The sequence below is a fragment of the Balearica regulorum genome, chromosome 27 (genome assembly GCF_011004875.1).
Source record: "Balearica regulorum gibbericeps isolate bBalReg1 chromosome 27, bBalReg1.pri, whole genome shotgun sequence".
NCBI lineage: Eukaryota > Metazoa > Chordata > Aves > Gruiformes > Gruidae > Balearica > Balearica regulorum.
Window position 1 is genome coordinate 988,720 of NC_046210.1, and position 26,797 is coordinate 1,015,516.

Sequence of the window (26,797 nt, forward strand, 5' to 3'; positions counted from 1 at the left end):
GAAAAAAAGCTCGGAGAAGCCACAAAGCACTGGGAAAGGTCAGGAGCAGACAAAGGCAGAGGGACGTGGCCGCACGCTGCTGCTCTTGTGGAATACATAATACCTCTGTGCTCCCCCAAACCTTTCCCGGAGCGGCACAGGGTGCACAGGCAGGATGGGACCCGCAGCCCAGGAGAGGAGGCTGGAGCCTGAGCACCGTTTCAGAGGTAACTGTGACCCCAAGTTGCAACATCTGCTTCCAGGCAGATTTTTATTTCTTTTTAAAATTTATTTCCTCTTCAATCCCCTTCTCGGGGGCGGTTTTGGATCGGGACGGGATCCCATCACCGTGGTTGGGAACGGATTGCTGCTGGTGCACGGCCCCGGTGCACCGTCCCAAAGGCCGGACGGCGACGTGCGATGCCTGCATGGCACTGAATGTCCCGGGTTTTGGGGCATTTTAAGGCAGAAATAGCCACTTTAGCCTCTGCGATGCCACCTGCAAGGCTCCCTTCGGGAGTTCTGCACGGAGCTGGAGCCGATCGGAAGAGCATTTGGAACCCGGGTGCATGGGATGGGGCATCCTTTGGGATCCTGGTCCTGGGGCGCAAGCTGGGTGCCCAAAACAGGGTGTCCTTTGGGAAGTCCGTCCCAGAGCCCGAACCGGGGGTTTGAGCTGGAGCGTCCTTTGGGATCCCAGTCCCGGAGAAGGGGGGGGACAAACTGGGTGCCCGAGGTTGGGCATCCCTTGGGGGATCCCCAGTCCTGGCTCCCGGTCAGGGGCGTCCCTCGGCATCCCGGTGCCGGGGTGACCCTGGGTGCCGGAGAAGGGTGTCCCCCCCCCGGACTGCAACACCCCCGCCCCGCCCCTGCCCGCCCCGCCCCGCCGAGGGGCGGCCCTACGGGGGGCGCCGGCTGCGGAGCGGCGCGGAGCGGGACCGGGACCGGGACCGGGTGAGTGCGGGCGGGATGGGGCATCCCCGTCCCCATCCTCATCCCCATCCTCATCCTCATCCCCGTCCCCATCCTCATCCCCGTCCCCGTCCCCGGCGCGGCGGCGGAGCAGCCCCAGGGCTGAGCCGGAGCTACCCCGGAGTCCCGTCCGCAGCGAGCAGAAGGCGAGAGCTGCACCCACAGCCCCGGGGGGGGGATCCGGCCCCCACGCCTGCACCCAACCGATGTCCTCGGCATCGCCCTCTCCTCCTGGGCTGGCTCTCGCAGGCTGGCGGGGAGCCCGAAGCACCCCCGCATCCCTGGTCGCTCCTTCGCTGCAGCCCCCATCGCACCCGGGCCGGAGACCCAGCAGCTCCTTCCCTGTAGCCCACAACAAGCTGTTGACGGCCACTAGCTCCGCTCGGGGGGTCTGACCTGCTGGGTGCGGGCAATGGGGCCCCTCGCTTGTCCCCAAGTGAGCCAGCACCCCAATGGCATTGCCCGCCAGCAGCTGTGCCACCGCTCCCCTCCTTTCCCCCTTGCAGGACGGGGCTGAGCGGTTGGGTTGGCGAACAATAGCGGCGCTGAAAAACAATGGAACTGCCGCACCTTCGCGCTTAGGGACACCGGACGGACGCTCGGAAGAAATCCTGACTCCAAAATAGCGCCTGGGCCAGAGCCACCGCTGCCACCGGCCTGCGGGAGCCGTCCGGCGAGCGCCGTCGGTTGAGCAAAGGATCCGCTGGACGGGGTGAGAGCGCTCGGTCGTATTCCGCTGCTGAGCAAAGCAGCGTTGAGAGGCTCTTGGTGCCTCTGGATGGTGCTTTGCTACCGATCGCGTTGGGATCGATGCGCCGTTGGGCCGGTTAAAAGCTGTCCTGGGCTGTGGGGAAGCAGCAGGGTTTGTGCAGGAGGGAGCATCACGGCCTCCCCGGGGAGCGGGATATTCCCACAATCCCTCTCACGGCCGGGGGCGGGGGGGGGGGAAGCTCAGCTGCGCCGAACCACGTCTCCCGCCTGAGCAGGGAGATGCTGAAGCGGCGGCAGGGATGCTGCCGAAGCATCCACACGCTGTGGGAGGGGACTGAGAAAAGCAACCCTCTCCCCCCACCCCGAAATGTTCCTTTATTTGCAGGAGCAGGGAACACCATCCTCCTGCTGAAAATACAATCTTTGGGCCGGGGGGGGGGGGGGTGTCTAATTTTTTTTCCTTTTTTTTTTGTTGTTGTTGTTCTATCTGAGCTGTGCATGTCCTCAGGAGCTCTGCGAAAGCGAGCACTTGTCCCCGCTCCATGCAAGGGGTTGCAAGCATGGCCAGGCTCCCTCTGCACCGCAGGGCAGGCGGGGCTGTAGGGATGCAGGAAAGGGTTCTAGGAAGGTTATTTGCAGGGAAGGGAATAAATCTGGGCTCCACCAGGCCTGAAAGTGGCTGCGGGAGCAGACGGTGGCTCGTGTTGGAAGACAGACAGGGCTGAAATCCTCCTGCCACGTGTGCAGGGGGAATTGATTTGATGTGATGTGATTTTTTTTTCTTTTTAAAGTGCTTTGCAAGACAGCAGCAAAACCTCAGCCTGTGCTAGGTGAGGGAAATACATCAGCTCAGAGTAGGGAAACTGAGGCACGGGAGGTGCCAGGAAATGAAGATAGTGCCGAGCAACTGAGGTTGAGCAACTGATTGGGCAATTTGCGTGTTTCCAGCCCTCTTATTTTAGTGATTTCCAGCCTTTCGCCAAAGCCGTGGCAGAAAATTGAGGCTGGTGGCAGCTCGTCTCTGTTCGGGGATCTCCGGGCAGCTGCCGCTCCCTTCCACATGTAGCCCGGCGCTCTCGAGACCCAAAAAAGGAAGAATTCACCCCTTTCCTTGCTCGGAAGGGGATGCGGTGACGGAGGCGAAGGTGGGGCGGTAAACAGGAAACCGGGCTCCTGGGCACAAGGGATGAACCTGCGCTTTGGGGCTCCGCTTCCATCCCCAGACGAGTCTTTTTTTTCAGCTGGGCTTCACCTCGATGTCCCCTTCAAGGGAACCGGGGCTTCGCCTTCACCCCTTCGTATCGCCACGATGCCACGGAGTAAAACTCCCCGCGACACCCAAGGCTCCACCCCAGGCTGCACCACTCGAAGGGTTTGGGGTTTTTGGGGTTTTTTTCAGCCACTTTGGTATTTTTGGCAACAGTTTTGCATGGGCTAAGCAGCCGCGTGGTGTAATCCTCCCTCTGTGCAGCAGTGCCTTAGCGGTGACTTCCCCAGAGCTTTTTCATCCAGTTTCAGGGGACACCCACAAACGAGATGCTTATTTCTACCGTTTCCGTATCTCGCAGCTGGTAAACCCCAAATTCAGGTTCCTGCCAGAGCAGGTGCTGCGTGGCTGCCGCACCAACATTTATCCCAAAACCACAAAGCCGGCTGCAAAATCCCCTCCCGATATCATTTTTGAGGGATAAATGAGATTATTATTGGGTTTATTCCTTGTGGGTGGATGGATGGATGGATGGATGGATGGATGGGGGAGAGGCGGCTGCCGGCCACAGGAGGAGCGTTGATGCCAGGCTTTGCCGGGACGCTTGCGTGGCTCCTTGGCTCGTCAGGAAACCCGAAGCTTTGTCAGCTTTTCCGTTGCGACGTGCGATTTTTTCGGTGGCGGGTTTCTCTTCTGCTTTCTCCAGGCAGAGCTGAAGCCCCGGGGGCTGGGCCGGCTTCCTGCCCTTCCCCTGCCTGTTTCTGCCTGCCTGAAGGCAGGCTTCGCTTTTGCAACCTCTTCTCTGGTTTGAAGCATGACGCAGAATATTTTTGCTGTTGCATGTAATTTATTTGCTAGAATATATACCGACGTGTGGGGTAAGATTGCTGCCGTGCTGAGGTTCGGACCGGTCTGTGCTCCGACACAGGTTTTACCGCACGGCCTTGGTTGAGTCATTTATCCGCCGGGATGTAGTTGCTGGAGGGTTTGGTTGTTTTTGCAGGAAAACGGGTTTGTTTCCCAGGGGATTGGGAGGAAGCACATGGCGATGCGGGAGGTGGAAGAAAACAGCAGTTTGTGGATCAAATGCTCTTTTCTCACCTCGGCTTTTCTTTCTGGAGAAGGGAAGGGAGGGGAGAGACTCTGGAAAAATGAAAGCCTGTCTGTAGGAGGGTTTGGGCAAACGCCTGAGGAAAAATGTGACCCGAGAAGCCCTGTCTCATTGCTCAAAACCGCCCTGATGTTGCACTTCAAGGTCTGACTTCCAAAGTGCTCCAAGCCCGTGAGCAACCCTGAGGGCTTCACCCTAAATCTCATTTTAATTCCCCTCCGTAGCATCCAAAACTCGCGCTTGTGCTGCAAAGCTGGGATTTTGGGGTGAGTATCTGAGTCCTTACAATGGAGATGTTTTGGGACTGGAGGGAATGCACAAAAATTCAATCAGTGTCATAAAAAAAAAAAGTAAAATATAAAGGAACCAGCCCAGCATCTCTCGCTGCTCGTGAAAGTCGGCCCTCATGCCTGCTGCCGGGTTTTGGGACGGCATGAGAAAGCATCAAGCCAGATCCAGACCTGCCTGTGTGGAGCTTCGTAACAAACCCTTAGTAAAATAAATAGAGAAAAGGAGCAAATCCTGCTCATAACCCTTTCACCTCCAGGTCTGGCATCACCGGGGTGGTCCGTGGGCGCTCGAAATGCAAATGGTAGCGTAAGTGTATCTCTGCCAGTATTAAATTTTCAGTGAGTTTACACCACTTCTCCCCTTATCTGATTTCTCCTCCCTCCCCGTTTGTTTTCCCGGAGAAGCCCCATCAAACTTTACCTGTGGCTGCATCCGCCGGAGCCTTTTCCCAAGAGCTCTTCCAAATCCAAGCAATTTTTTTTTTATTTTTTTCTCTCCATTATCCACGGGTGTGTGTCAGGGATGCGCTAACGGGGCGGTTCACGCCGATGCTATTCTCTCCTCCCTCTTTGCGATTCAGCTCCCATGAAAGAAGAGCGGGAGGATGGATTACGGCGGCTGCGAGTACCTTGTCCCCTGCGGAAAAGACAAATACATCTCCAAGTAAGATACTCGGTAGGGCTGTAATGCAGAAATACAGTCGGTGATGGTAACTGGGGAGTTATTTGCAATATTCCCCGGGGGTTTTTGCTTTCGAGCTGGGAGGAGGGGAGTGACCCTGGGTTTGGACTCGATTCAGTTGGGTTTGGAAAGAAAAAAGCCATTCTGGGGCAAGAAATGGCAAATTCCTTTAAAAAAAAAAAAAGGGTGTTGATGGGATTTTTAATTTTTTTTCCTTGGGAGCATGGGCAAATGCGCTATAAACTTTCACGAAATATTGATTTTGCTGAAAAAGGTCCCAATTAGTAATTGTTCTTTTATAGTTTGCTAAATATGTAAAAGCATGCCTAAGTTTCAGGGAAGATTTCGGAGGAGATAAAGCATACATGTGATATTTTTTCCGCCTCTTTTTTCTTTCTCATAAGCCCAAATCCCCGTGATTTATGCTTCTTTATACTAGACTGATGATGCCGAGCTTCCTTAAACTCCATCAGCCAGCCCAGCTGAATTAACGCCAGCTTTATGAACTAACGCCAGCAGCATCACTGCCCCATGATTCATAGCTGTGCTTAGATGGCCTGGTTTTATTTTTATTTTTATTTTTATTTTTATTTTTATTTTTATTTTTATTTTTATTTTTATTTTTATTTCTATTTCTATTTCTATTTCTATTTCTATTTCTATTTTTCATTTGCAACTGGAGAGGGGCTCAGACTTTTAATTTGAGCTCCAGGTCAGGGTCCGGAGCGACAAACCGATGTGATAAACTCGCCTGTGATAACTTGTGACTCCAGCATGACCCAAGGGCTCGGGCGCTCTGAAAATTTCCTTGGTTTTCAGCCTTGTGACCGACTCCGCCAAGGTCTAACAGGTTTTCTTACAGCTTTTCACGGCGCATGGAGAGCACAGTTGCAGGGGAGCTTGTCCCCCCTACTCCTGGTTGCAAAGGGCAACCCCTGGTTGAACCCGCAGCACTTATCCTCAACAAAGGAGGTCTAGAGGCAGCAAAAGACCCAAATTTGCCCCAAATTAAGCTGTTTTGGGTCTCGCAGCAGTGTAGCAGGTTCATTGCCCAGCCTGGCTCTGGGAAGCAATTCCTGCTTTCTCCTAGTTCCCCAAAATTTCCCCCCCGCTGGCTCAGGGGCAGCGCGTCGGGTACCGAGCGGTGCCTGCAACGTCCCCCCTCGCTCCTCCGCATCTCTTCTCAGCATCTTGCCCATTAACTTTTTTTCTTCCAGAAATGAGCTGCTCTTACACTTGAAGACGTACAACATCTACTACGAAGGGCAAAATTTGCAGCTGCGGCACCGGGAGGTAAGAACCCCCCCACCCCGGATGGGTACCCAGCTTATTCCTGGCAACAGAGAAAAAACAAGGGAATTGGGTTTGATTCAGACTTGTGAGGTCCAAAAAAAAAAAATGCATCTTAGGAATCTTCACGGCTCTTTGTATTTCGGATGCTGAGCTGCCCGTCTCTCGTGCAGGAGGAAGGTGAGCTCATTGTGGAGGGGCTGCTGAACATCTCCTGGGGCTTGCGGCGACCCATCCGCCTGCAGATGCAGGACGACAACCAGCGCATCCGTCCTCCACCCTCCTCTTCCTCCTGGCACTCCGGCTGCAACCTGGGAGCCCACGGGTGAGTGGAGGGAAAAGAACAACCCGCCCCCAGCAGCGTTTGGGGGGTTACAACCCCAGCCACCTTCTCTGGGTCCTTTTTTTTTTTTTTTTTGCCAACATGCGTCACCATGAAGAAGCCAAGTCTGACAGAAAGAAGCTTCATTTCACTTTGCAAAGGCTCATCCTTTTGCAAACCACTCCCTTTTCACAAAGACCCCCCCTCACCTTTTGCAAAAAACCCCCATCCTTTGGCAAAGACCCCCCTTTGCAAGAAGCTCCTTCCAAAACCAACCTGCGTTTGAATTTTAATACGAGTCTAATGCTGGATGTTGCTCTGCGCCCAAGTGATTCCCCTGGGACACCCCCAGCTCCCAGCCGCCCTCTGCAAACACCCACGGGACCCTGGGCTGCAGCTTGGTCCTCAAGCGCCCCGGGCCACCAAGTCCGTGGGTTGTCCTGGCCGTGGCCGGGGCGGGGGGGGCTGCCTGGTTTTCACGTGGGTTTTTTAGATGTCTGGGGAAAAAAAAGAAAAAAAAAAGGGCACGTTCAGTTTTGCTTGTGCAGATTGTGTGCTGGAGCTTGCAAAAAGGCTGTTTCAGGCTTCAGCATCCCTTCCTGGGAAAAAAGAGTGGGATAAGACCCTCCAGAGGGATTTTTTGGGAGCGGGACAGGATGGGATTCAGGATTTATATTGCGACTAGCCTGTGCTGTGACCCTGCGGGGATGGTTATCGGCTGGGAGAACGGGCTCTTTCCCATCCCGGAAATACCAATGTGGGGGCTCAGAGGGGAAATTATCCGGGGTCTCGTTCCCTCTGCAGCTGCCTGCTAACAGGGCACCCGCCTGTTTGGGGGGGTTTATCACCAGGTCCGTGCTGAAGCCCAGCACCTTGCCGGACATCCAGGTTACGGATGCGGAGGCCACGCCGAACGCAGAGGCTCCCGGGAGCGGCGCAGGTGAGCCGGCCTGGGATCCGGTTGGGTTTGGCTGGGCACAGCTGCCTTATGCTCCGGTTTAATTTGAGAAAAATATAAACCAGCCATTTTTTTCCTCTAGAAATCGGTGTCTCCATCTTGCTCCAGGTTACTTTGAGCCGTTTCCAAAGCGCCTATATTTAAGTTATTTAATTGCAGCAAGAAAATCTCAGCCCCGATGGCCCGAAACCCTTCCTACGGGCTTTTACTCGAGGAAGGTGCCACGGTGGGACGCGGTGAGGAGGAGCTGGGAAAGGAATAGGGGGATGGAGCAAAGAGCCTCGTGGGATCGTAGGGAAAAGGATGTCGGCGCTTCCCCTTCCCGGCAGCTCCGCTTTTAGGGAAGAAGAATAGGCACCGTTGGGAAGTGCCGTTACCATGGGGAAGTCGACATTTCTGCAAAGGTTTTTTTTTTTCCCCCCCCCCCTCCCTGGTTTTTCCTCTGTAGCGAGGGGGGGAGAGCTCATCCGCCCCGGCTCTTCGTTAACCCTTTGTTTTTAGCACGAGGCAGTGATGAACAGGACACAAGCTGTCCCACTGGCAATTCCCGCTGGAAAAACCTGCTTTAGGCATTTTTCTCATTCAATTGGGGCATTTTGCAGATATTCCTGGCTTTTTTTTAATGGAAATACACCCCAGAGGCAGAGAAGAACCAACTAATCCTTTCGGCTTTGGGATGCTCATCCACTTCCCAGCTCGGGGAGGAGCTGAGCACTTGCAAAACTCATTGCTCCATGAAACCCTTTGCCCCATCCTTGATCCTCCAGCTTTTCCCCCTTTCTCTTTCTGATCTCCCCACGCATGACACTTTTCCCCACCCCACTCCCCCACTTAAAGCTCGCCCAGGCGAAATCCACAACTCATTGCACCGTAGAACTAACCCAGCAGCTATTTCAGCCAGCCCTATGACGTTAATCCTCTGCCAGCGCCCAGAAAGAAATCTTTTGTTGTATTTTTTTTCCAAAAGCCTGTAAAAATCAGCGCATAACGTGCGTGCACGGCTTCTCGTGAGTGCTTAGTCACCGTGGCCCGTGGCAAGCATCTGGAGCAGCGCGCACCAGAGATTTTTTTTTTCTTTTTTTTTCTTGTTGCAGACATGCTTTGAATTAAAACATCCAAGCTCGAGCCCCAGAGGTTCATTAAAAATGGATGAAGAGCTAGTTTATAATAACCTGGGCCCAGGCCAGTTTTCACGCAGAGATCTGAAGCGCTGGCCTCGTTTGCCTGTTCTCATTAAAGGAAAGGAGGGGGGGGGATGGGGAGCAGGGGAAGTTAAATTATGAAAAAGCGAGTAAAGGTGCTCGAGTTGCCGGGAGAAGAGGCTTTGTCCAGGTAGCAGCCTGGATTTACACAGTTAATTCGGAATTAATAGCCTCCTTCAGGAGCTGGGAGAGAGTAAACCAGTAGCTGCTGCGGTTTAAACTGATGGGTTAGGTCTGTCCTGGGAAGTTTGGAGGGCTGTATTTCTGGGGTGGGGACTGTTGCATCCATGGGGGGACTCCCAGGAGCTGGTTTGCAGCGGGGAGACGCCGGGATAGGACGCTGGGGGGGTTCTTGCTTGCTCCCGTCCTCAGCCCCGTCCTGCCGCCGGGATCTTTTCCAGCCACCAGATTGCAGCCGGAGGAGACGCCGCAGCTGATGCGGACGCGGAGCGACGTAGGTGTACGGCGCCGCGGCAGCGCCCGCACCCCCAGCGAGCAGCGGCGCATCCGCCGGCACCGCTTCTCCATCAACGGGCACTTCTACAACCATAAGGTGAGCCCCGAACCTCGCCGGCTGCCCAAAACCTCTCCCAACAGATCAGTGGGGAAATCTGGGGGGGGGGTTAAATGGACTTTACACCCCATAGACATCCGTGTTCACGCCGGCGTACGGCTCCGTCACCAACGTCCGGATAAACAGCACGATGACAACCCCCCAGGTCCTCAAACTGCTGCTCAATAAATTCAAGGTACGTTTTTTATATATATATCTCTATCCCAGCACCGTGCTCCTGGGTTGCTCTGCCCGGGGAATTTATATCCCGTGCATTTTATATCTAAAATGCAACAGCAGGGTCAAATAATGGGAATCTATTTTTTTTTTTAATTGCTGGGAAAGTCTAGGGTAGAAAAGTGGATCTTTAATAGTGATTTATGTCTCCGTTCAGATTGAAAACTCGGCGGAGGAGTTCGCGCTCTACATCGTCCACACCAGCGGAGGTGAGGCTGCGAAAAACTCCCGCCCCGGCGCAGCCGGCGGGTCGGACGTGGCAAAGCCCAGCCGTCCGGCGGGCCGAACACCGGTGCTTTTGGTGTTGCAGAGAAGCAGAAGCTGCGAGCCAGCGATTACCCCCTGATCGCCCGCATCCTGCAGGGCCCCTGCGAACAGGTCTCCAAGGTCTTCCTCATGGAGAAGGACCAGGTGGAGGAAGTCACCTACGACGTGAGTTTGCCGGCACGGGATGCTCGTTGCTTTTGTGTGGGCTCGGGATGCAGCCGGGGCCAGAAAACTGGGGGGGGACGTCTCCCCGCTGGGGATGCGGGAATTGCTTTGCTTTGCTCCCGCGTCTCCCTGTGAAAACTCCTCATCTTGTAGGGAAAACCTTGTTTTGTGCTTAAAAAAGCATCTTTAAACTTGTTTTGAGAGCAAACGCCCCCAGCTCCATTTTGCCATCCCAAATCTGACCGCAGAAGAGCAATTCCTGCACGTCCTTTGGCATCATCGAGATTTTTTTTCCCAGCCGGGGAAGGCGTTGCGCATGGAGAACGGCTCGTTCGTGCCATCTGCCGGCTCCCTCCCACCCGACGCTGCTCTGCCATCAGTCAGAGCACGGACGAGGCGCTTTGGGGATCTGCTTGGGCTTAAACAGCGCTCAGCGATGTGCTGGGGACGCGCAGGGCTCTGCATACCAAGGGGTTGACTCTTGCAGCCGATGGGTAAAATAAAACTTTAGGTGAAGGGGTTTTTTTTTCCCAATTAGCTAGCGCTCGTTTGCGCAAGCTGGTGTTCGTGCAGAGGAACCGTGGTTTCTTTCAGGGTTTTTTGCAAAAGTCGAGGTGGGGTGTCCTTGATTCCGCAGTTAAATCTGGGGAGAGGATGCTGCAAGGTAGCCTTCAGCCTCGCGGGGTCAGCACGTCGCCTTCTTCATCGCCTGGCTTGGTGTTTCTCTCCCACCCAGGTTGCTCAGTACATCAAATTTGAGATGCCCGTCCTCAGGAGCTTCATCCAGAAGCTGGAGGAAGAGGAGGATCGCGAAGTGAAGAAGCTAATGCACAAGTATGCTGGGTTTGGTGCCATCAAAGGGACGTGCTGAGCTTGAAGGATGTTGGGGGGAGGGGGTATAGTGGTGCCAAAAATTCATTTGCACAGCCTTGCATCCCTAATGCATGCACGAGCCATTGGGTTTTACATTATTCCAGGGTTTTCTTGGCATTTTGAGTTAAAAGGCCAGCTTGACGCTGCAAAAATCCTCTTTTCTTGTCCTTCGCCTCTCCAGATACTCCATCCTCCGGCTGAGGATCAAGCAAAGGCTGGAGGAGATCTCCGAAGGTCCAACGGCGATGTGAAACGCTTCGCTGGTGCCCCGGCTCCCGGTTGCGTTGGCCGAAGAGCCATTTGCCCGCAGGACATACTGTACCGAATCCCAAAGCCCCCCTGTCATTCCCAGAGTGCTCCCGGTGTCCGTCCGGATCGCTCCGGCTCTGAGCCAACCCGTCCTCCCGCACCTTCATCTGCGCAGCATCCTCGAGGGGTTATTCCTCTTCAAATGGAGTTTTGCCCAACGAGGCTCCGACCGGTGGCAGCTTTGGCCAAAATCTGAAATCCCTGGAAATAACAGGGGTGTGGGGGGGGAAAAAAAAAAAAAAAAGAAGAGGAAATCTGTGAGCAGGGCGAAGCCGCCGAGGATGGGGACAAGCGAGGGCTGCAAGCGCTCGAGAATAAGAATTCTGGCTCGGTTTGAAGATGCTCGCTTCAGTGGTGCCCGCACGTGGCTCCGGGTGGAGGACCCACGGCTCGGTGGCAAGAGAGCACAAATAATTCCTCTTTTTTTTTTTTTTTTTTTTTTAAAAAAAGCACATTTCTATTGCAATAATTCACAGGTGATGGGAAGCTTTTGTAAATCGATGAGTCCGCTGAGAATTTGGGGGGTTTTTTTTAACACTTTTGCTATGGAAAGCAAACCTGGGGACTGACTGTTGGATTTACAGCAAAAGAGTAAATCGTGTTTTTCTGGCGCATGCCCTTAACCTGCATCTGGTCGCGTAACCCCCTCCTTCTCCCCTTTCTAATTTGCACTAATGTTAGGGACTTTTTAAAAAAAAAAACAACCCACCCCACAAACCATGATGTCAAACCTCTCTGGTAGCCATAACGTGCCAAATAGCTCTCGCAGGAATAGTTGACGGCACTGAGCGTCTCTCGAGGGATGCTGTACAGAAAGCGGGGGGGGTGGAGGGAGAGGCAGAAGTAAAGAGGATTTTATTTTGCAAATCGGTTTTGCAGCAGTGCCGGTGAAACCGGGACCGGGACCGGCTCCGTTATCACCATTACACCTGGAGAAACCTCTTTCCTCCTGGGCTAAACCAGCAATATCAATTTTATACCTCAATGTGAACTAAAACTCTGACTTTCTCCCTCCCTTGAGTTTTCGCAATGTATCTTTGTAATTTTTTTTTTTTTAATTTTAATTTTAATGGTACCTTTTCCACCTTTAACGTGTGTTAGAGAAAGCATTGTACAGCGAGAAAAAGCTTTTTATGTATTTGAAGGATGACTGTGGCATTGCTTCGTTGATTAACAAGAAACCAAAATATGTAGCGACTTAATACAGAATGAAAACCCCGAGTCTGAGCCTGGTTTGTTCCAAAGAAAGCACTTTGTGGATAGAAATGCCACTGAAATGGGCTCCGCGTGGGCTGGGAGAAGAGCAAAACCTGCCTGAATCCCGGCAGTGAAGTTTCCCAAGGAGAAATGCTCCTGCCCGGCAGATTTGGAGACTCGCAGTTAAATTGCTAAAGGATTTTTGGGGGGCTGTTGTCAGGTTTATCCAGCCATTTATCCCCAAGCACTGTGGCCGGCAGGCTCCGTCCTCTGGATATTTCCCTTCCAGAAGGTAAAACTCCCCTCTAGAAGAAAACCTCCGCATTGCTTAGTCTTGTTTTATACCCAGCGAGTTTTTAGACTTGATATAATCAGGTTTTTTTTTCTCCTCCTCAAGGCTGAGCTCGCTGCATCCCCCAGGTTATCCCTCTGCTTCCTCCCTGAAGCTCCCGGCCCTGCGTTATCCAGCCCGTCGAAGCCCATTTATCCCTCCCCGCGCAGGAGGGGGGTACGAGTGACGTTGGCTCCGCGTACCGGAGCTTTATCCGCCGGGAAAAGTCTGATGTGAGTCAAGCCCAGCGGGCGCAGACGGGAAGAGCCATCACCGGCGCGGCCCCGGGTGCGCGGGTAAGGGCGGCATCCTCGGCACCGAGCTGAGGGATGGAAAGAGAAGGAGTTGGGTAGCTGGCGGGGTGAAAAGCGTCGGGGTTTGGCACGCACCTGAGCCGGAGGGTGCGATGGGGAGAGCAGCCCGGGGAGGCGTCGCATCCCGCCCGGCCGCTTCCGCACCGGGGTGTTCCCTGGGTTGTGATCCGTAAGGTGGGAGACTGCGGGGGAAATAAAGGGGAGAAAAATAGGAAGGAAAATATCCCCGTTTCTTTATTTTTAGGGGGTTTGCCACCCAGGTTTGCGGGGTTTCCAGCGGTGGCAAAGCAGCTGCAAACAGCTGGAAGGGGGACATGCGTTTCTCCAGGATTTCTTAAAATAAACCACGTTAGTTGGAGGAGCAGGACAGCGAAACAAGGCAAATTAAATTAATCAAGCCTTTCTTTTTTTTTTATTTTCTTTATTTGTCTTTTTTTTTTTTCAGCATGGGGTTTTGGAGTGGGGCGGGGGGGGTCAGGCCTGGCACCTTCTAGCAGGGGAAAACGCTGACACAGGGATGCTGCAGCCGGGGCGGCCGGCCAGGGGGGCTCTGCTTTTTCAAAAGGCTTTTGTCAACACAGCTCCTGCTATTTTCAGGACGATTTTGGGGCTGCGATGGCTCAGCAGCTTCGGTACAATGAGGCTGTTTGCTCAGCCGCCGGCTGGAGGGGTTGCAGGGTGGGGGACGGAACGAATCGCATCACAATGCTCCGTTGCTTTGCAACGGGTTGGAAAAAGGAAGGTGCAACTTTGGTCGGGAAATTGGGAGGGTTTGCATTGCGCCGTGCCAGCAAATATATTAAATTGTATGTGTTGAATATGGTAAATATATTCAATAATATATTAAATACATTCTTAACTATATTAAATGTAGGTTGGCCCGAGCCTAAGGCAAACCACACGGTGCGCGGAGCCAGGATCCCTGCGCTCACCATCCCTCCTTGTGCCCCTTTCGCAGGTCAGGCAGGATGAGGCCCCGTGACGCCTGGTGCTGGGTGGCGATGCTGCTGCTCATCCTCTTCAGCGATGTCATCGGTGGTCGCCGCGGTGCCAGCGGGAGAACCGGCGGGCGAGGAGGAGGCGGCGGCGGCGGCGGCGGGGGGCTACGCGGGGGCTTTCGGGCCGTCTCCCGCAGTGGTGGCACCCCCGGCCGCGGCTCGAAGGTGGCGGGGGCCATCGCGGCTGGTGCTGCCGCAGGGTACGGCATGGGGCTTTTGGGGCGCCCGCGGCCCTCCCGCCTGGGTCACGGCGTCCCAGCAGCCCGGCAGCCCCCGCCGGTGGGTGGCTTTCACGCCCCGAGTTGGCCGGACGTGAGTGCCAAGCGGGGACCCCCCAGCCGAGCACCCGGGGGCCGGCGCGGTGGCATCGGCCCCGCTCTGCTGCTGGCACCCGTCGTCTGCTTCGTCAGCCACGAGCTGCAGCGCTGAGCACGGGGAGGGGACCCTGGGTGACCCCCGGCCGGCCGAGCCCGCCGGGATTTCTTACCGAATGACTTTTTTTAGGAGATTAGGTGTGACTTGGGGAGGTGGGAGAGATGCTCCGCCGCTGCCTCGGTTTCCCCCCCGCCCCGCCGGCACAACGGGACCCTGGGCCAGCAGCCGGAGCTGGGCAGCCATCCCCTGCTCATGGAGTCAGCCGGATCCTGCAAACCCCCGTCCGCGAGAGCACGCAGGTGAACAAATCCGGCCCCGCAAGGACTGTGGATATCTGCACCCGGAGAGGTGCTGGCTCGGCACCACTCGCACTCCGCTCTGGTTTCCCATTGCGCGGCTTTACCAAAAAACGCTCCTTCCCCCCCAAAAGAGCGCTGAGACTCGGGGAGCGGGGGGATGCAGGGCTTGAAAATGGACCCCCTCTGCCTTGCAATAAAGTTTGGCCTTGAGGCATCCTCTCTTTTTTTCACCAAATCCGTCATTTTTAGCACCGGTCGCAAACAGAGGAAGAGCCGCGTTCTCCAGGGATGCTGCGGGGAGGTGGGGGGGGGCGGAGGGCTGACCATGATTCTCAGGGACAAACCCCCACCCTGTCCCATCTCTCTGGCTTTGATACGATCACACATGTCCCAATCTTTAGCATCTCTAGCCCAAAACACACCCAGCTGGGGGACTGCCCCTCCCTCAGGTGTTTCCTGCCTGGCAGATGCAGATCCTCCCTGGGAAGAGCTCAAAAGGAGCAGCGAGGGAACACTTTCCCCTCCAGGATCTGCATTTTCTTCTCTAGTCCCTGTCTTGGATGGTTAAACCTTCCCTAAAACCTGGCCTAGCTGCAGCGAAGAAAATAAAGAGGTGCCAAGTGAAGTACCAGGGATTAAAACCCCGCCGGGGGCAGCTGCAGCCACCGTCCCCCAGCAGGTGAGTCCCTCCTGAAGCCTTTTTGAGCCTGAATTGTCTGTGAGCGGGTCAGGTCGCCTCGGAATTAACGGGGCTTTGGGATATGAATGTCCTAATCATCACCCCAGGAGCGCTGCAGAGTCGGGTCTCGCCTCTGTTGAGGGGTGGAAGGAGCCCCTGGCTGATGCAGGTTGATTTTTCTGGGCTCTTTTACAAGAATGACTTAAATTTTACAGCAGTCATTTGGCTCCTGAGGGATTTAATAGTGTTTCAGAGCAGGCGGGCACGGGATGCCCCCGAGGGTGATGCTCTTATGGCTGTCCAGATCTCCACGATCTCTCCCCTGGTTTAGGGACAGCTTTTAGGTTGAACAAATCCAACTATTCCTATAATGCACTGAGGGGTTATTTTTTTTTTTTTAATGTGCTCATTTAAAATAAACAATAAACCCACCAGAAACTCCAGCCACAGCTCAAATTTGCATTTTCCCAGCATATATTTTGCTTCCAGACCTGCCCAGGTTACACTTTGATGTCCGGACCCCATCATGAGCATCCTCCGCCCGTTTACCTAATTTGCAGCCTGCGCTCAGGAACCCCGCAGGGATGATCACACACTTCCTCCAGCCCATTCCTAAATTTTTCTTGCTTTTTTCCCTCCTGCCGGTGTGCAATACACAGGGACATGCTCCAGTCTCGCCCCCTAATTTAATTTCCAGCCCTTGCAAAGGGCCGTGCTGCAGGAAAAGGGCTTAAAAGTGATTAACGTCCTCGTTAATCACCGTGTGCCGGGGAGTTTTGGGGTTGCGTGTTCGGATGGGGGGAGCAGGGCTGCTCTTGAGCCAGCCCGGATGCCGAGATCCCTCGGGGACGTGATTTTCTAGGTGAGGAGTTGCTGGCAAAGTCAAAGCATTTTCATACACTTTGTTCTAAAACTGCAACTGAGGGAGCGCCGGCCTCCGGCGTGGCCAGCTCCAAAGCTCAGCCTAATTTTGGAGGGTTCTTTGGGAGACCCAGCCTTGCAAAAACCATTCCCAGGGTTGATCCTGAGAGCCGGGGCTGGGCTCAGACGGGAGATGGTGCTGTTCGCTCGGCAATGCGTCTCCTCTGACCCCCGCGTGGGATCAGCCGCACAGATAAAATCACCCCCGGATGAGGTTTGGGTACTTGCTTTGCATTTCAAACCTCCAAATCAGACTATTTCTCCTCCAGCCCTCTGCAAACTGTCCGGCCGGGCACCAAAAATCCTCTTTTTTGCAGGTTTTTTTTCAGGCAAGAAAAATATATTTGGTTGCTCTGCCTGCATGGGGGATGTTTATTTGTGGAGATGGGGGATGCAAAGCCCCACTGGGCGGGCAATTCGGAGGAGAGTATTAAATTCTTGCATTGGTACCTTGGGGTGTATTTATGATCAGGCTGGTAAATCAGAAACGCTTCCAGTCCTCGCTCGGCTGCGAGGCGCCTGCCCGCACCGCAGTATTTAGCGAATTAACACAGAGCAATTAATTTATCTAGTTGAACAGACCACTCCTAGGGGCCAAGAGGGCTCCGGGGTTATTGGATCCGACCGTCCTCGAAGCACCGAGGGCTTGGACCATGTCCCCACCTCCTGCTCGAGTGCTCCTGGAGCCGGGAAAGCTCCTACCTCGCAGCAGCAAGTGAATGCTTCCAGTAAGGAAGGGGTTTTTTCCCTTCTGTGTCGGGGTTTTTTTCCCTTCTGTGTCGGGGTTTTTTCCCTTCTGTGTCGGGGTTTTTTCCTCCTACTGCTGGGCTGTGGCTCGCCGGTGAAGGTCTATTAGGAGATGGATCCTCCGAGCCCATCACTGAAGGACCATAACTTCACCGCTACCTCGTTCTCTTTTATTTTCAGTTTGAAATCGCTCTCGGTTTACCTTGAAAAAATCTTAATTAATAAGAAGGGTTGTATAAACCTCCCCGCAGCCCTGATCAGCAGGGTCCCCCCTGTAGCCAGGGGAGTGGTGAAGCAGTTTTCCCCGCAGCGCTGGGGGCTTTGGGGTCTTGCATTTGTGTGCCTGCCACCCACCCCCCTCCCCCTTAAATAATATTTGGTTGTGAGTGTTTAGGGCAAAATAACATCCTAAATAAAATATCCCAGTAAAGTTTGGAGCTGGAGAGCTGTTGGGATGCAGCTGGATGCTGAGCTGGTGTAGGATGAGCAGCGGCCGTAGGGATGCTTAGGACAGACCCAATAACCTCATGGGGACTTTTTTATTCCCCAAATCCTCCTTTTCACCACAATTTTTTAAATTGGTTTTGCACAGGGAAGATGCGAAGTGTGGGATCCTGACCTTTTATTTTTATTTTCCTCATTTTGGAAACTAGCTCCCAACGCTAAACCCTGCCCGCCACCTATTTTTTTGCCCCGCTTCCCGTTTGCTGCTCCACTTACCAATATTCAGAGATAACGTGGTGATGCCCAGTAGCCAACTTCAAGTGAAAAAAAAAAAAAAAAACCAAACCACAACAAGTTTTATTTTGTTCTTTCCAACATCCACGGGAGCTCTGGATCCCCGTTACGGACCTCTTAGGGTTTCCTCTTTGTGAGCAAGCTGCTTGCACGCAGGAATAATCATCTGTTTAGTGCTGAATGGCTTTTTTTGTTTTATTTTTCTGCCAAAAGTATGAAAAGAGTCACATTTGGGGTTTAGTTGGAGCACCACTTAAAGACTAAATCCCTTAGCATCCTTGTGGGCAAGGGGGTCTGCAGTGCAGTAAATCGCATCCTGCGTAGGCTCAAACCAAACAGGTCCAAGGCTTGGTCTTGAGCTTAAAATTAAAGCAGCATCCAGATGAAGGGTCCAAATTATTCCGTCTTTTTAATTGTAATTTTTAACCCTCGCTATAGTCATCGAACAGTGATGCTGGTTTAGGTATCAGGGAGATTTGGATTTCTGGCAACATCAAGCAGGGCTTGGGGCTTCGTGTGAGGTTGGTCGGGCTTAACCCCACTGAAACAGCAAATGTAAAAACTCTTTTATTAGACAGAAGGTAGATGGAGGCAATACGAAGCAGAAATGGGTGTCGGCTTTCTGTGAGGAGAAGAAATCCCTGTCCCCAACCAGCGCATTGGCTTTCTTAGAAAACAGTGGTGGGACGGTGGCAATACTGTTAGCGGGAGCAGGGGAGGAGAAGAGGTTAACTGAAATTGTGGGGTTTAGGCCAAATTTAGCGCTGAAAGGGAACAAAGGCGCCCACAGGCTGGGAGGCCGGGACAGAGGGCGGAAAACGGCGCTTCTGTCTGCGGCACCGCGGGGATGGGCGAGAGCTGTTTGCACGAAGGAGGCTGATGTGCGTCTTGGCTTCATCCGTTTTAATTTGTACCAGATGGAGAACACTTAGAAAAGTATCGGAACGGCAAATTCTGTGCATGCACCGTTACGGATTTACAAAACATTCGTGTATCACAAAGTACGGGTTACCTCAAAGCCCTGCTTTTCCGGTGGATATCCTGAAAGGTTTCTTTTCTCTCTATTTTTTTTTTTTAATATATATATATATCTATATATCTATCTCTTCTCTTAGCTTACACCAATGCGAAAAAAATCATTTAGGATGGTGTCATTCAGTGCCTTGCAAAAAAAAAAAAAAAATACACGAGAGATATTAAATATAACTTGAGACGACTGGTTCGACAAGCACAACTTTACAGATGCTACAGGTTACAACCCAGCATCGACCCAAACACGAGAAGCAAGAATTTCACCCACTGCTTCCACAAATTACTTGCAAAAAAGGTGGTGTTCCTTTTTTTTTTTTTTTTTTTTTTTTTTTAAGCCTCTCCCACCCCTCAGGCTTGGTTTTCCCGATGCTGTTTGCCGTAACCATCTGATTTAACTGATTTCAGTCTTTTTCTACATGCTTGACCCCCCTGAGCATCCTTTGTGCTCTATTTTAATGTCCTTTAGGTCAAGGCGCTGAAGTGTGAGTGTGGCTTGTCACCTATAGCGTGTCTAAAATAGCTTTTTCTCGGGCCGTAACGCATCAAGTGTTGCAGCTTTGGAGTTTTTTTGGCGGAGGGCGTTCAGCAGCACTTTTTGCCTTTCGACAGGCTAAGAAAGACAGCGAGGCTCAACCGAAAGCAAAGCGGTGCGGGGGGGTCAACTGAAACCCGGCCGGGGCTTCAGCCTCGCTACAGGAAAAAAAAAAATAAAATAATAAAAAAATTACTTTAGTTTTGTGTACTGCTGCAGGAGGTATTTGCAGCATGCAAGGTGCGGAGCGGGCAGGTCTGTATGTACACAGGGAAGGGTGGTTTTTAGGATTAAAGGGTTAAAATTGTAATCCAGCTGCTTGTTGCTTGAAAAAAATCCCCCCCATATCTGACCCCCCCTAAAGCCCCTCTGGGGTGTATAGGTGCTCGGGGCGACACTGCGGCGTGCCCCGGGAAAGGGGTTTTGGTGGCAGCGGGAGTGAGGGGATTAGATTAAAAAAAAAAAAAAAAAAAGCGGATTTTTGGAAAGGCTCTTGCAGGGATGCCAAGGACTGGGTGAGCTCCTCTCTGCCCGGTCCCTCTCGGGGCAGCCCCGAGAAGAAGGAGGTGGTGAAGGCCATTTTTTTGGGGGGCATCCAGCTCCATCACTGTCCTGCCACGCCGGGGAAGCCTTTGGGGTGGAGAAGGAAATTTTCATCCAGTTGCCTAAACTGGAGCCTCCGGGAAGGCAATGGGCAGCGTCGGTGCCCGTGCGCCCTGAGGGCTCTTCACCTAAGATGACCGCAAGCAAGAACGGGGGCGTCTGGGGGGTCCCCACGGGGACGCGGGTGACATCCCGAAGCCACGGGATCCAGGGCACATCACTGCATGGCGAAGAGGGTGAGGAGGAGGAGGGCGGCGAGGGAGGCGTCGGCGAGGTGCAGCCGGATGCCGGAGGCCAGGCGGTACTCGCGGTACTGCTGGATGCACATCTCCCGGATCACCTTCGTCACCACCTTGGTCTCCAGCTCTGTCTCCGTCTGGTTGACCGCCGCACCGGCCTCAGACACGTTCTTCTTGGCGGCGGGCCCGATGTTGTATTCGGTCACCGTGATGTTAAAGCAGTCGGCGACGAAGACGTCCTGCGAGACGGGGCTGCTGTAATCCCGGTAGTAAACCTGGTTGGGGTAACGCGCCGAATTTTCGTTCCACCAGCGGTACTCGTCGGGGCTGTCGAAGCGATAGTGCATCCCCGACATGACGCGTCCCATGGCGTAACCCCCCAAACCTCCCACCACGGCACCCGCTGCTGCCGCCCCGGCCACGTGCTTCAAGTTGGTCTTGGATTTGGGGGGTTTCCACGGCTTTTGGTTGTGGTAGCTTCCTCCACTGGATGGGTTGTAACCCTGTCCCCACCCCGGGTTGTGGGGATAGCCAGGGTTGTGGGGATAGCCAGGGTTGTGGGGGTACCCCGGATTATGGGGGTAGCCGGGATTTTGGGGGTAGCCGGGCTGGCGGGGGTAGCTGGGCTGGCGGTGGCTCCCGGTGCCCCAACCGCCTCCGCTGGGTTTGCCTTTGCCCTTCTTGGAGAAGGCGACGTCGGTCCAGGCGCCGAGGAGCAGGGCCACCAGGCAGCAGGTGACGAGGAGCCTGGCCATGGCTGTGGGACACAAGGACAGGCAGCGTTACGGGCGGGAGGTAGAGCCCCCGCAGCCTCCCGCCCCTGCGAGCGTCACGGGCTTTGGGCTCCCTTACTTACGCAGCACGTAAACCACGCGTTGTCCCCTTTAATCCACCTCCAGAAAAAAGAGCTTTGGACTTAAATGCATATTTATCCTCCGCAATACCCCTTATTTTTGTATATATACAGTTTAAATTTTTTTTAATATATGTATTTTTATATATGTATACATATCCCTCACCTCCCCAACCGGTCCTCTGCTAGTTATGACAATTTTAAGTAGCGAAAGAAAAGCTTTTGGAAAAAAAATGCTTCACTTGGTAGGGAGGTAAAAATTCACTTATCAAACCTTCTCTATCCAATCAGATGATATCAATGAGATTCCTGACGCGCAAGGAACAGATTCATCCCAACCTCAAAACTTTTGGGTACCCCAGGCTGCAAGGAAGGCAGTGCCCAGCCTTGACCCAGCTTTGGTGTTTGTTTTTTTTTTTTTTTTCCTCAAAGAATGGAATTCAGTGTGTTTTGCCCGAGTTCTTGTTAACGTGCAACAGGCCTTAACCAAAGAAGAGCATTTTTCTAGTTTAATGTGTTTGCAAATATCTGCTTACTCAGCAGTTTGCTGCTGGCATCCCAGGGGCATGCCAGGCGTCTCCTACGTCAGCTGGTGGGCTGGCGAGGATGAAATCCCACTCAACGAGCCGTTTCTCTCCCTGTGTATAATCCAGTCCATATAATGCACAGCAGGTCCGCAAATCTTTTGGAAAATCCTTTGGAAAACACCCCCCACACACACACACACAAGCTGCACAATCCCTTTGGATGCCTACCTGCAATGCCACGGACTGCTGAAGTGCTGTTACCCTCATGTTTAATATGTGAGCCCGGCAACAGCAAAGGGTTTTCTGTCCTGCCCGAGGCCGAGAGATCTCCCCAAGTCGCCCCGTGTGTGCCCGGATGCTGGGAAGGGAGAGCAAAACATTCCCGGCAAAGCATGGGTGGGCACTTCACAGCATCCTCGGATGCTTTGGATGCACTTGCTGGCTCGTGTTCCAGCAAGAAGCAATTAAGGTTTGGGTGCTGAGTGGGATTTTTGCAGCAGCTAATGGACCTGCTTCCTTAAGAGTCACCTCTTAACCCAGAGATACGTTTAATGACTCCCTCCCGTGAGATGTTGCCTTTAACGACGCAAACAGGCCGAGCAAACCCCTGTTTAAGCCAGAAATTCTTCTGTTGCACGTTAGCTATGGGTTTACGGTCCATAAAAGCAAATTAATCTCTCTTTGGGTTCAGATAACGATGCTCTTTCTCTCCCCCACCCCACTCCGCCCCAAAAATCTGGTCTTATGTCCAGAAATGTTTGAATTAAGGTCCTTTAATGTCAGTGTTTTGGTTGAGATCGATAGCAAGAGGCTTAATTAAAAGAGCAGAGACGATGGAAGATGCAGAAGCCTGTCCCTCGTGACGTGGAGGAGAGCCAGGCTCGGACTGCCTGCTTGTAAAAAAAAAAATAAAATTGGGGGCAAGCCGCCACTTTCGAGGGGGTTTGCTGCTTCTCTCGCCCCGCAGCACCCACCCGCTGGGAGTGAGGATGAGATCAGGGGGTTTAAAAATAGCCAAAAGACATGGCAAAAACTCAGATGGGCAAATGCTCCTTGGGCGCTCAAAAAAAAAAAAAAAGAAAGGCAAATTGTCTTTTTTTTCTTTATTTTTTAAAGATGTGACTCCCCACAGTGAGTTGCAAGGAGGGGGAAAATTTAACCCCAGGATGAAACCAGGTTACAGCAAAGCCCTGGAGGATATTCCAGCTGGGCAGCACTGACCTGTTCCTCTAATTGCCTTCACAGAGATGAGCTCTAATAAACAGGGCAAAGGCTCGTTTGCATTCGTACTGCTAATTACCGAGCTTCTTGGGCAGCTGAGCTTCACCCCAAATAAACGTGGTTCCTGGCACAAAGTCCCTGAACACGATGGGGACCAGGGAGCCGCTTCCTCAGGCTCGGAGCTGGCTTCCCTCTGCTTGGAAATAATATTTACCATGTGGCCATAATATTATTATTAAATTATATTATTGAATGGCTTCGCAGGTATTTTTCCCTGAGTCTTTTTAATCTTCCTCCCCCGTTTTTCCTCTCTGCAGGCGAACGTAAGCAATGAGAAATTAATTCAGGTGATTTTTAGATCGGAGCGGTTTATATCCAGGCTTGTGTTGGAAAATTGGAGGAATCCCAGGGCTCCTTCAGGGCAGAGGGGGAAGCGGAAAATGGAGGATGCGAGGAGCGATCGCAAGCAGCAATTACGTGCGCAGGGCTGGTAAGAAGGCGGCTTTGGGTTTGGAGGGGAAAACCAACACCCTGGTGCTAAAATAACCCTGGAAATAACCTTGTTAAGGTGTCCAGGGGGAGAGAGAAGAAATGAAAGGAAGTGGGGAAGGGAAGGTGGAGCAGCAATGCGGCGAGGAGAAGATGCTCGGGAATGGGGGTGTCCGGACCCTCCCGGCGATGCTGGGAAGGTCTTGGCTCGTGGGGGTGAAAAATCAGGGCTGGGGCTATGGGGAAGGGGGGATGCAGACTGGTGGTTTGCTTTCTGAAAATGCCACCCTTAGTTTTCAGAAATTCCGCCCCCCCCCTTTTCTTTTTTAAACCCCCAAATAATGGGGGAGCATGTTCCTGTGCTGCTGGAAGCCCTGGGGAAGAACAAAACCCTCCAGGTAGCTCGGGGTGGGGGGGGGGGTGTGTGTGTGCAGACATTTCCCCCCAGCATCAGCTTTGAACCAGCCCCGAATAACCATGCAGCGGCGAGAAGCAGAGCTCCGTCTTTTAAGGAGGACGCTCGCCTTCGGAGCTGGAAATGTCTATTTTTAGGCGGCGATGGCGGGGAGAGGAGGCGGCCCCCCATCCCCTGTGATGCTGCTCGGTGTTAAAAGCCCCTTCGCCTCCGGATTTATCCCACCCGAAGCCCCTGCGTCCCATTTTTCCCGACACTCACCGACTGGGAGCCCGTTGCTCGGTTCAGGGTGGTTCAGCCTCGGCCGCAGAGCTACGGGGAGGAATAAATAGCGAGAGGGAGGAGCTGGCTCCTGCGCAGCCCGGTCCTGCACAGCCTGGCCAACATCCATCTGCCTTCCCGAGGGAAAACCGCAGCCAGCACCCTGCAAAATTTGGGTTCACCCCACATCATCCCTCCCGGCAGATACGGTCGCGGGAGGCAACACCGGCGACCAAACGGGTGGTGGGAAATTGCAGCTCTTGGATGGTTTATTTAAGAAATATCGATGGGATCGGCAGGGTTTGGAAATCTTGGGGTCGGGGTTCTGGGAGAGGAAAGGATGCTTTCAGCGGTTGCCGGCTGCAGCTCCAAATCCATTATCCTGTGAAACAGAGAGATGCTCTGCAGGTTGATGGATAGAAAATAAAATAAGCTCAGACCTGCGGGGGAAAGGATGACTCTGTCTTCTGAGCTTGGCTTGCTCCAGAGCAGTAAAACTCACTCCTGCGCAGAGCGGTCGTACCTTACGTTGAGGTACCCCAATATTTAGCGGGAGGAAACGTCACAGAGGGCAATCAAAAATTGTATGGGATGCTCATGACCAGCCGGGGCTTTTAGGGCACCCTTTTTCGGAGGGTATGTTGGCCCAAAGACCAGGATGGGGAGTTATTCCCATCCTTTAGGGTTAGGATGGGCTATAACAAATGGGTCGAGTCCAGAGCAACCTGGGATGCTTGCATCGGTGGTTGGGGGATGCAAACGAAGCTCGAAACTAATTGCACTGAGACTGATTTTGGCACGGCCACACGATAGAGCCAAAACCCTACCGAGGTTTTGCTGCTGGAAATAGTCGGGCCAGGTACGGCCGTCCCGGCGGCATCCCACCCCTGGGCTGCGGAGCACATCTGGCCGTAAAGAGGCTTTCCACCCCGCTGCGCCATACGCTTGTTTATCCATCTGGCTGGATTACTTTAAAAAAAAAATAATAATTTCTGTCTGGCAGGGAAATGGGTTGTGCTGGGTGCGCTGGCTGCGTCGGGGAAACATCCGTATTAGTATCTGGAGGAGAAAATTAAATAACAGGGGCAGGATTAAGGTCAGCGAGCATGACGAAGCTCTCTCCTACAATTGGCAGGCGTGTTTATTCCTCACGTGAATGCGCAGATGGCTCCCGATTCCCTGGGTTTGGTTTAAACACTCTTCAGGGGGCTATCTAAAATCTAAAGCCAGGAAAAGAAAGAAATACAGCACTGGGAACGCAACAGTTGGGATTCATCTGTGGCTTCTAAAAATCAGGATTTTTCCATAATAATATATTTTGGAGGAAGTTCTGGTTTTGTTTGGGAAAATACAGGAACTCTGCAAATCGAGCAGGAGCAGGCTATTGACTTTTAATTAATTTTTAATTTATAGTGGAAGCTAGCAGTGCTAAAACCACCCAAACCAGTATATCCACAGCATCTATTTAATGGAGCCGTGTGCCGCGCGGTTTCTTTAGTATCTCAGGGTAAAATTTCTCCCGGCAGCAAGCCAAGAGCTGCATCGATCTCTGTCGGAGGTTTGGCCCTTCTTCAGCCGCAGCTCAGGCAGCGACGGAGGAAATAATGGGATGTTAAATGCGCCGGGGGTTCGTGCCAGGTTAGAAAGCATTAATGGGATGGGATTTTTCTTGTAACAAATGGAAAATGCTGACTTTAGTTTAATGATGAGCTGGGAGAGGACCCGGGTTCATCTGACCCCGCTTCGTTGTTGCTCATTGATTTTTATTTTTGGGCTTTAATTCATGCAAAACACTTTTATTCATGTAACTCTGGACTTGCTTGGAGAATTAGCTGCAGCTTGCACAGGCAGAAGGCGGCATTGAAATAGTTTGTGGGAGATTCGGGGGGGGAATTTGGTGGGTTTTGGAGGGAGGGATGAAGTCCCACAGCCTGTCCCCATCCTGCCATCGCTCCCTGGACACGGCAAAAGATCTGGGCTCAAGCTCACCACAGCTCAAATCACGCTTATCTCATTGCGAAACCTCTTTAAACCCTCCAGAGGCAAAAATAAGTGGAAATAAGTGCTGTATTCAGGGGGTTAATGAAGTGCATTTTGCAGAACTTGGTTTATTTTCCGGTCTCACCACCGAATTGTCTTTTTAAAGTTTACTATCTACTTTTTGGGTTTTTCTTGGGAAGCAGATGTCTTGGCTCCTGCCTGGATGAAAGCAGAGAAAATGCAATTTGGGGAATAAAGGGGGTGACAGCAGCCCAGGGGGCACTTGCTTCCCAGCAAAAAGGAAAGATGCTGCTAGGTCAGGCTGTTATTTTCCCATGTCGTTGCATAATTAAAAAGTTGCAGCTTTATTAGGGTATTTTGCATTTTCTTTGGTGGCAAAGGTTTGTTGCATGAATGGGGTAAAGCTATGCCGGGGCTTGTGGCCCTGCAGACCTGAGGAAGGGCAGCTCCCCTCTGAGAGAAAAGAAATGTCATTTTTGACTCATTTTTAGTAAAAGAAGGTGTTTTCCATATGCTTCATAGAAATCTTTAACTGCACCATTATTCTGTATTAAACTGCAGGCGAGGAAAGTGCAGCTCACAGATGGCAGTTCTCCTTTGCTCTTGACAACCGTAAGTTTTCCTGTAAAAAGGAAAAAAAAAAAAAAAAAAGATAAAAGGAGTATATAAATTTTTAGCCTTTTGCTGTGGATGGAAACAGGCCAGGGGGCAAAACTGGCAGGAGCAGGGCATTAAATACACACACTTCCAGAATATCATCGTGGTGGGGAGGAGAAGTCCCAGCAAGTCCCTAATCCCGGAGACACGTGAGGGCACGAACAATGTGCCAGGAGAGGAACCATCGAGGGGGAAAAGCAAGAAACCCAAACTTTCCATGCAACAGCTCACGCTGAATCC

The 26,797-nt window shown here is 52.7% G+C and overlaps 2 protein-coding genes across 6 annotated transcripts; one reads left to right on the forward strand and one right to left on the reverse strand.

The window, feature by feature from the left end:
- The first annotated feature begins 36 nt into the window (after positions 1-36).
- Positions 37-11,566, forward strand: RASSF2 (Ras association domain family member 2). 5 transcript variants are annotated; one of them, XM_075736570.1, is made up of 12 exons: positions 37-206; positions 1,458-1,663; positions 4,852-4,934; positions 6,170-6,245; positions 6,416-6,567; positions 7,416-7,504; positions 9,126-9,277; positions 9,372-9,473; positions 9,672-9,723; positions 9,825-9,946; positions 10,683-10,780; positions 11,001-11,566. In XM_075736570.1, exons 3-12 carry the CDS (start codon positions 4,876-4,878, stop codon positions 11,068-11,070), a joined length of 972 nt encoding a protein of 323 aa, XP_075592685.1. In that variant the 5' UTR covers positions 37-206; positions 1,458-1,663; positions 4,852-4,875; the 3' UTR covers positions 11,071-11,566. The 5 variants fall into 5 exon arrangements, with proteins under 5 accessions (XP_075592685.1, XP_075592688.1, XP_075592686.1 ...); XM_075736571.1 differs by lacking the exon at positions 37-206 and adding an exon at positions 857-933; XM_075736573.1 differs by lacking the exon at positions 1,458-1,663.
- A 6,715-nt stretch (positions 11,567-18,281) lies between these two features.
- PRNP (prion protein (Kanno blood group)) lies at positions 18,282-24,015 on the reverse strand. The gene is made up of 2 exons (XM_075736558.1): positions 23,900-24,015; positions 18,282-20,890 (listed from the first exon to the last, which is right to left on the reverse strand). Exon 2 carries the CDS (start codon positions 20,886-20,888, stop codon positions 20,112-20,114), a length of 777 nt encoding a protein of 258 aa, XP_075592673.1. The 5' UTR covers positions 20,889-20,890; positions 23,900-24,015; the 3' UTR covers positions 18,282-20,111.
- Positions 24,016-26,797: the final 2,782 nt, after the last annotated feature.

Excerpts from the sequence above, each read along its gene's own strand:
- RASSF2 (XM_075736570.1), top strand. The coding sequence starts at position 4,876 with ATGGATTACGGCGGCTGCGAGTACCTTGTCCCCTGCGGAAAAGACAAA. Across the intron at positions 4,935-6,169 it reads AAAGACAAATACATCTCCAA|AAATGAGCTGCTCTTACACT; the intron begins GTAAGATACTCG and ends TTTTTCTTCCAG. Across the intron at positions 6,568-7,415 it reads TGCAACCTGGGAGCCCACGG|GTCCGTGCTGAAGCCCAGCA; the intron begins GTGAGTGGAGGG and ends GTTTATCACCAG.
- PRNP (XM_075736558.1), bottom strand. The coding sequence starts at position 20,888 with ATGGCCAGGCTCCTCGTCACCTGCTGCCTGGTGGCCCTGCTCCTCGGC.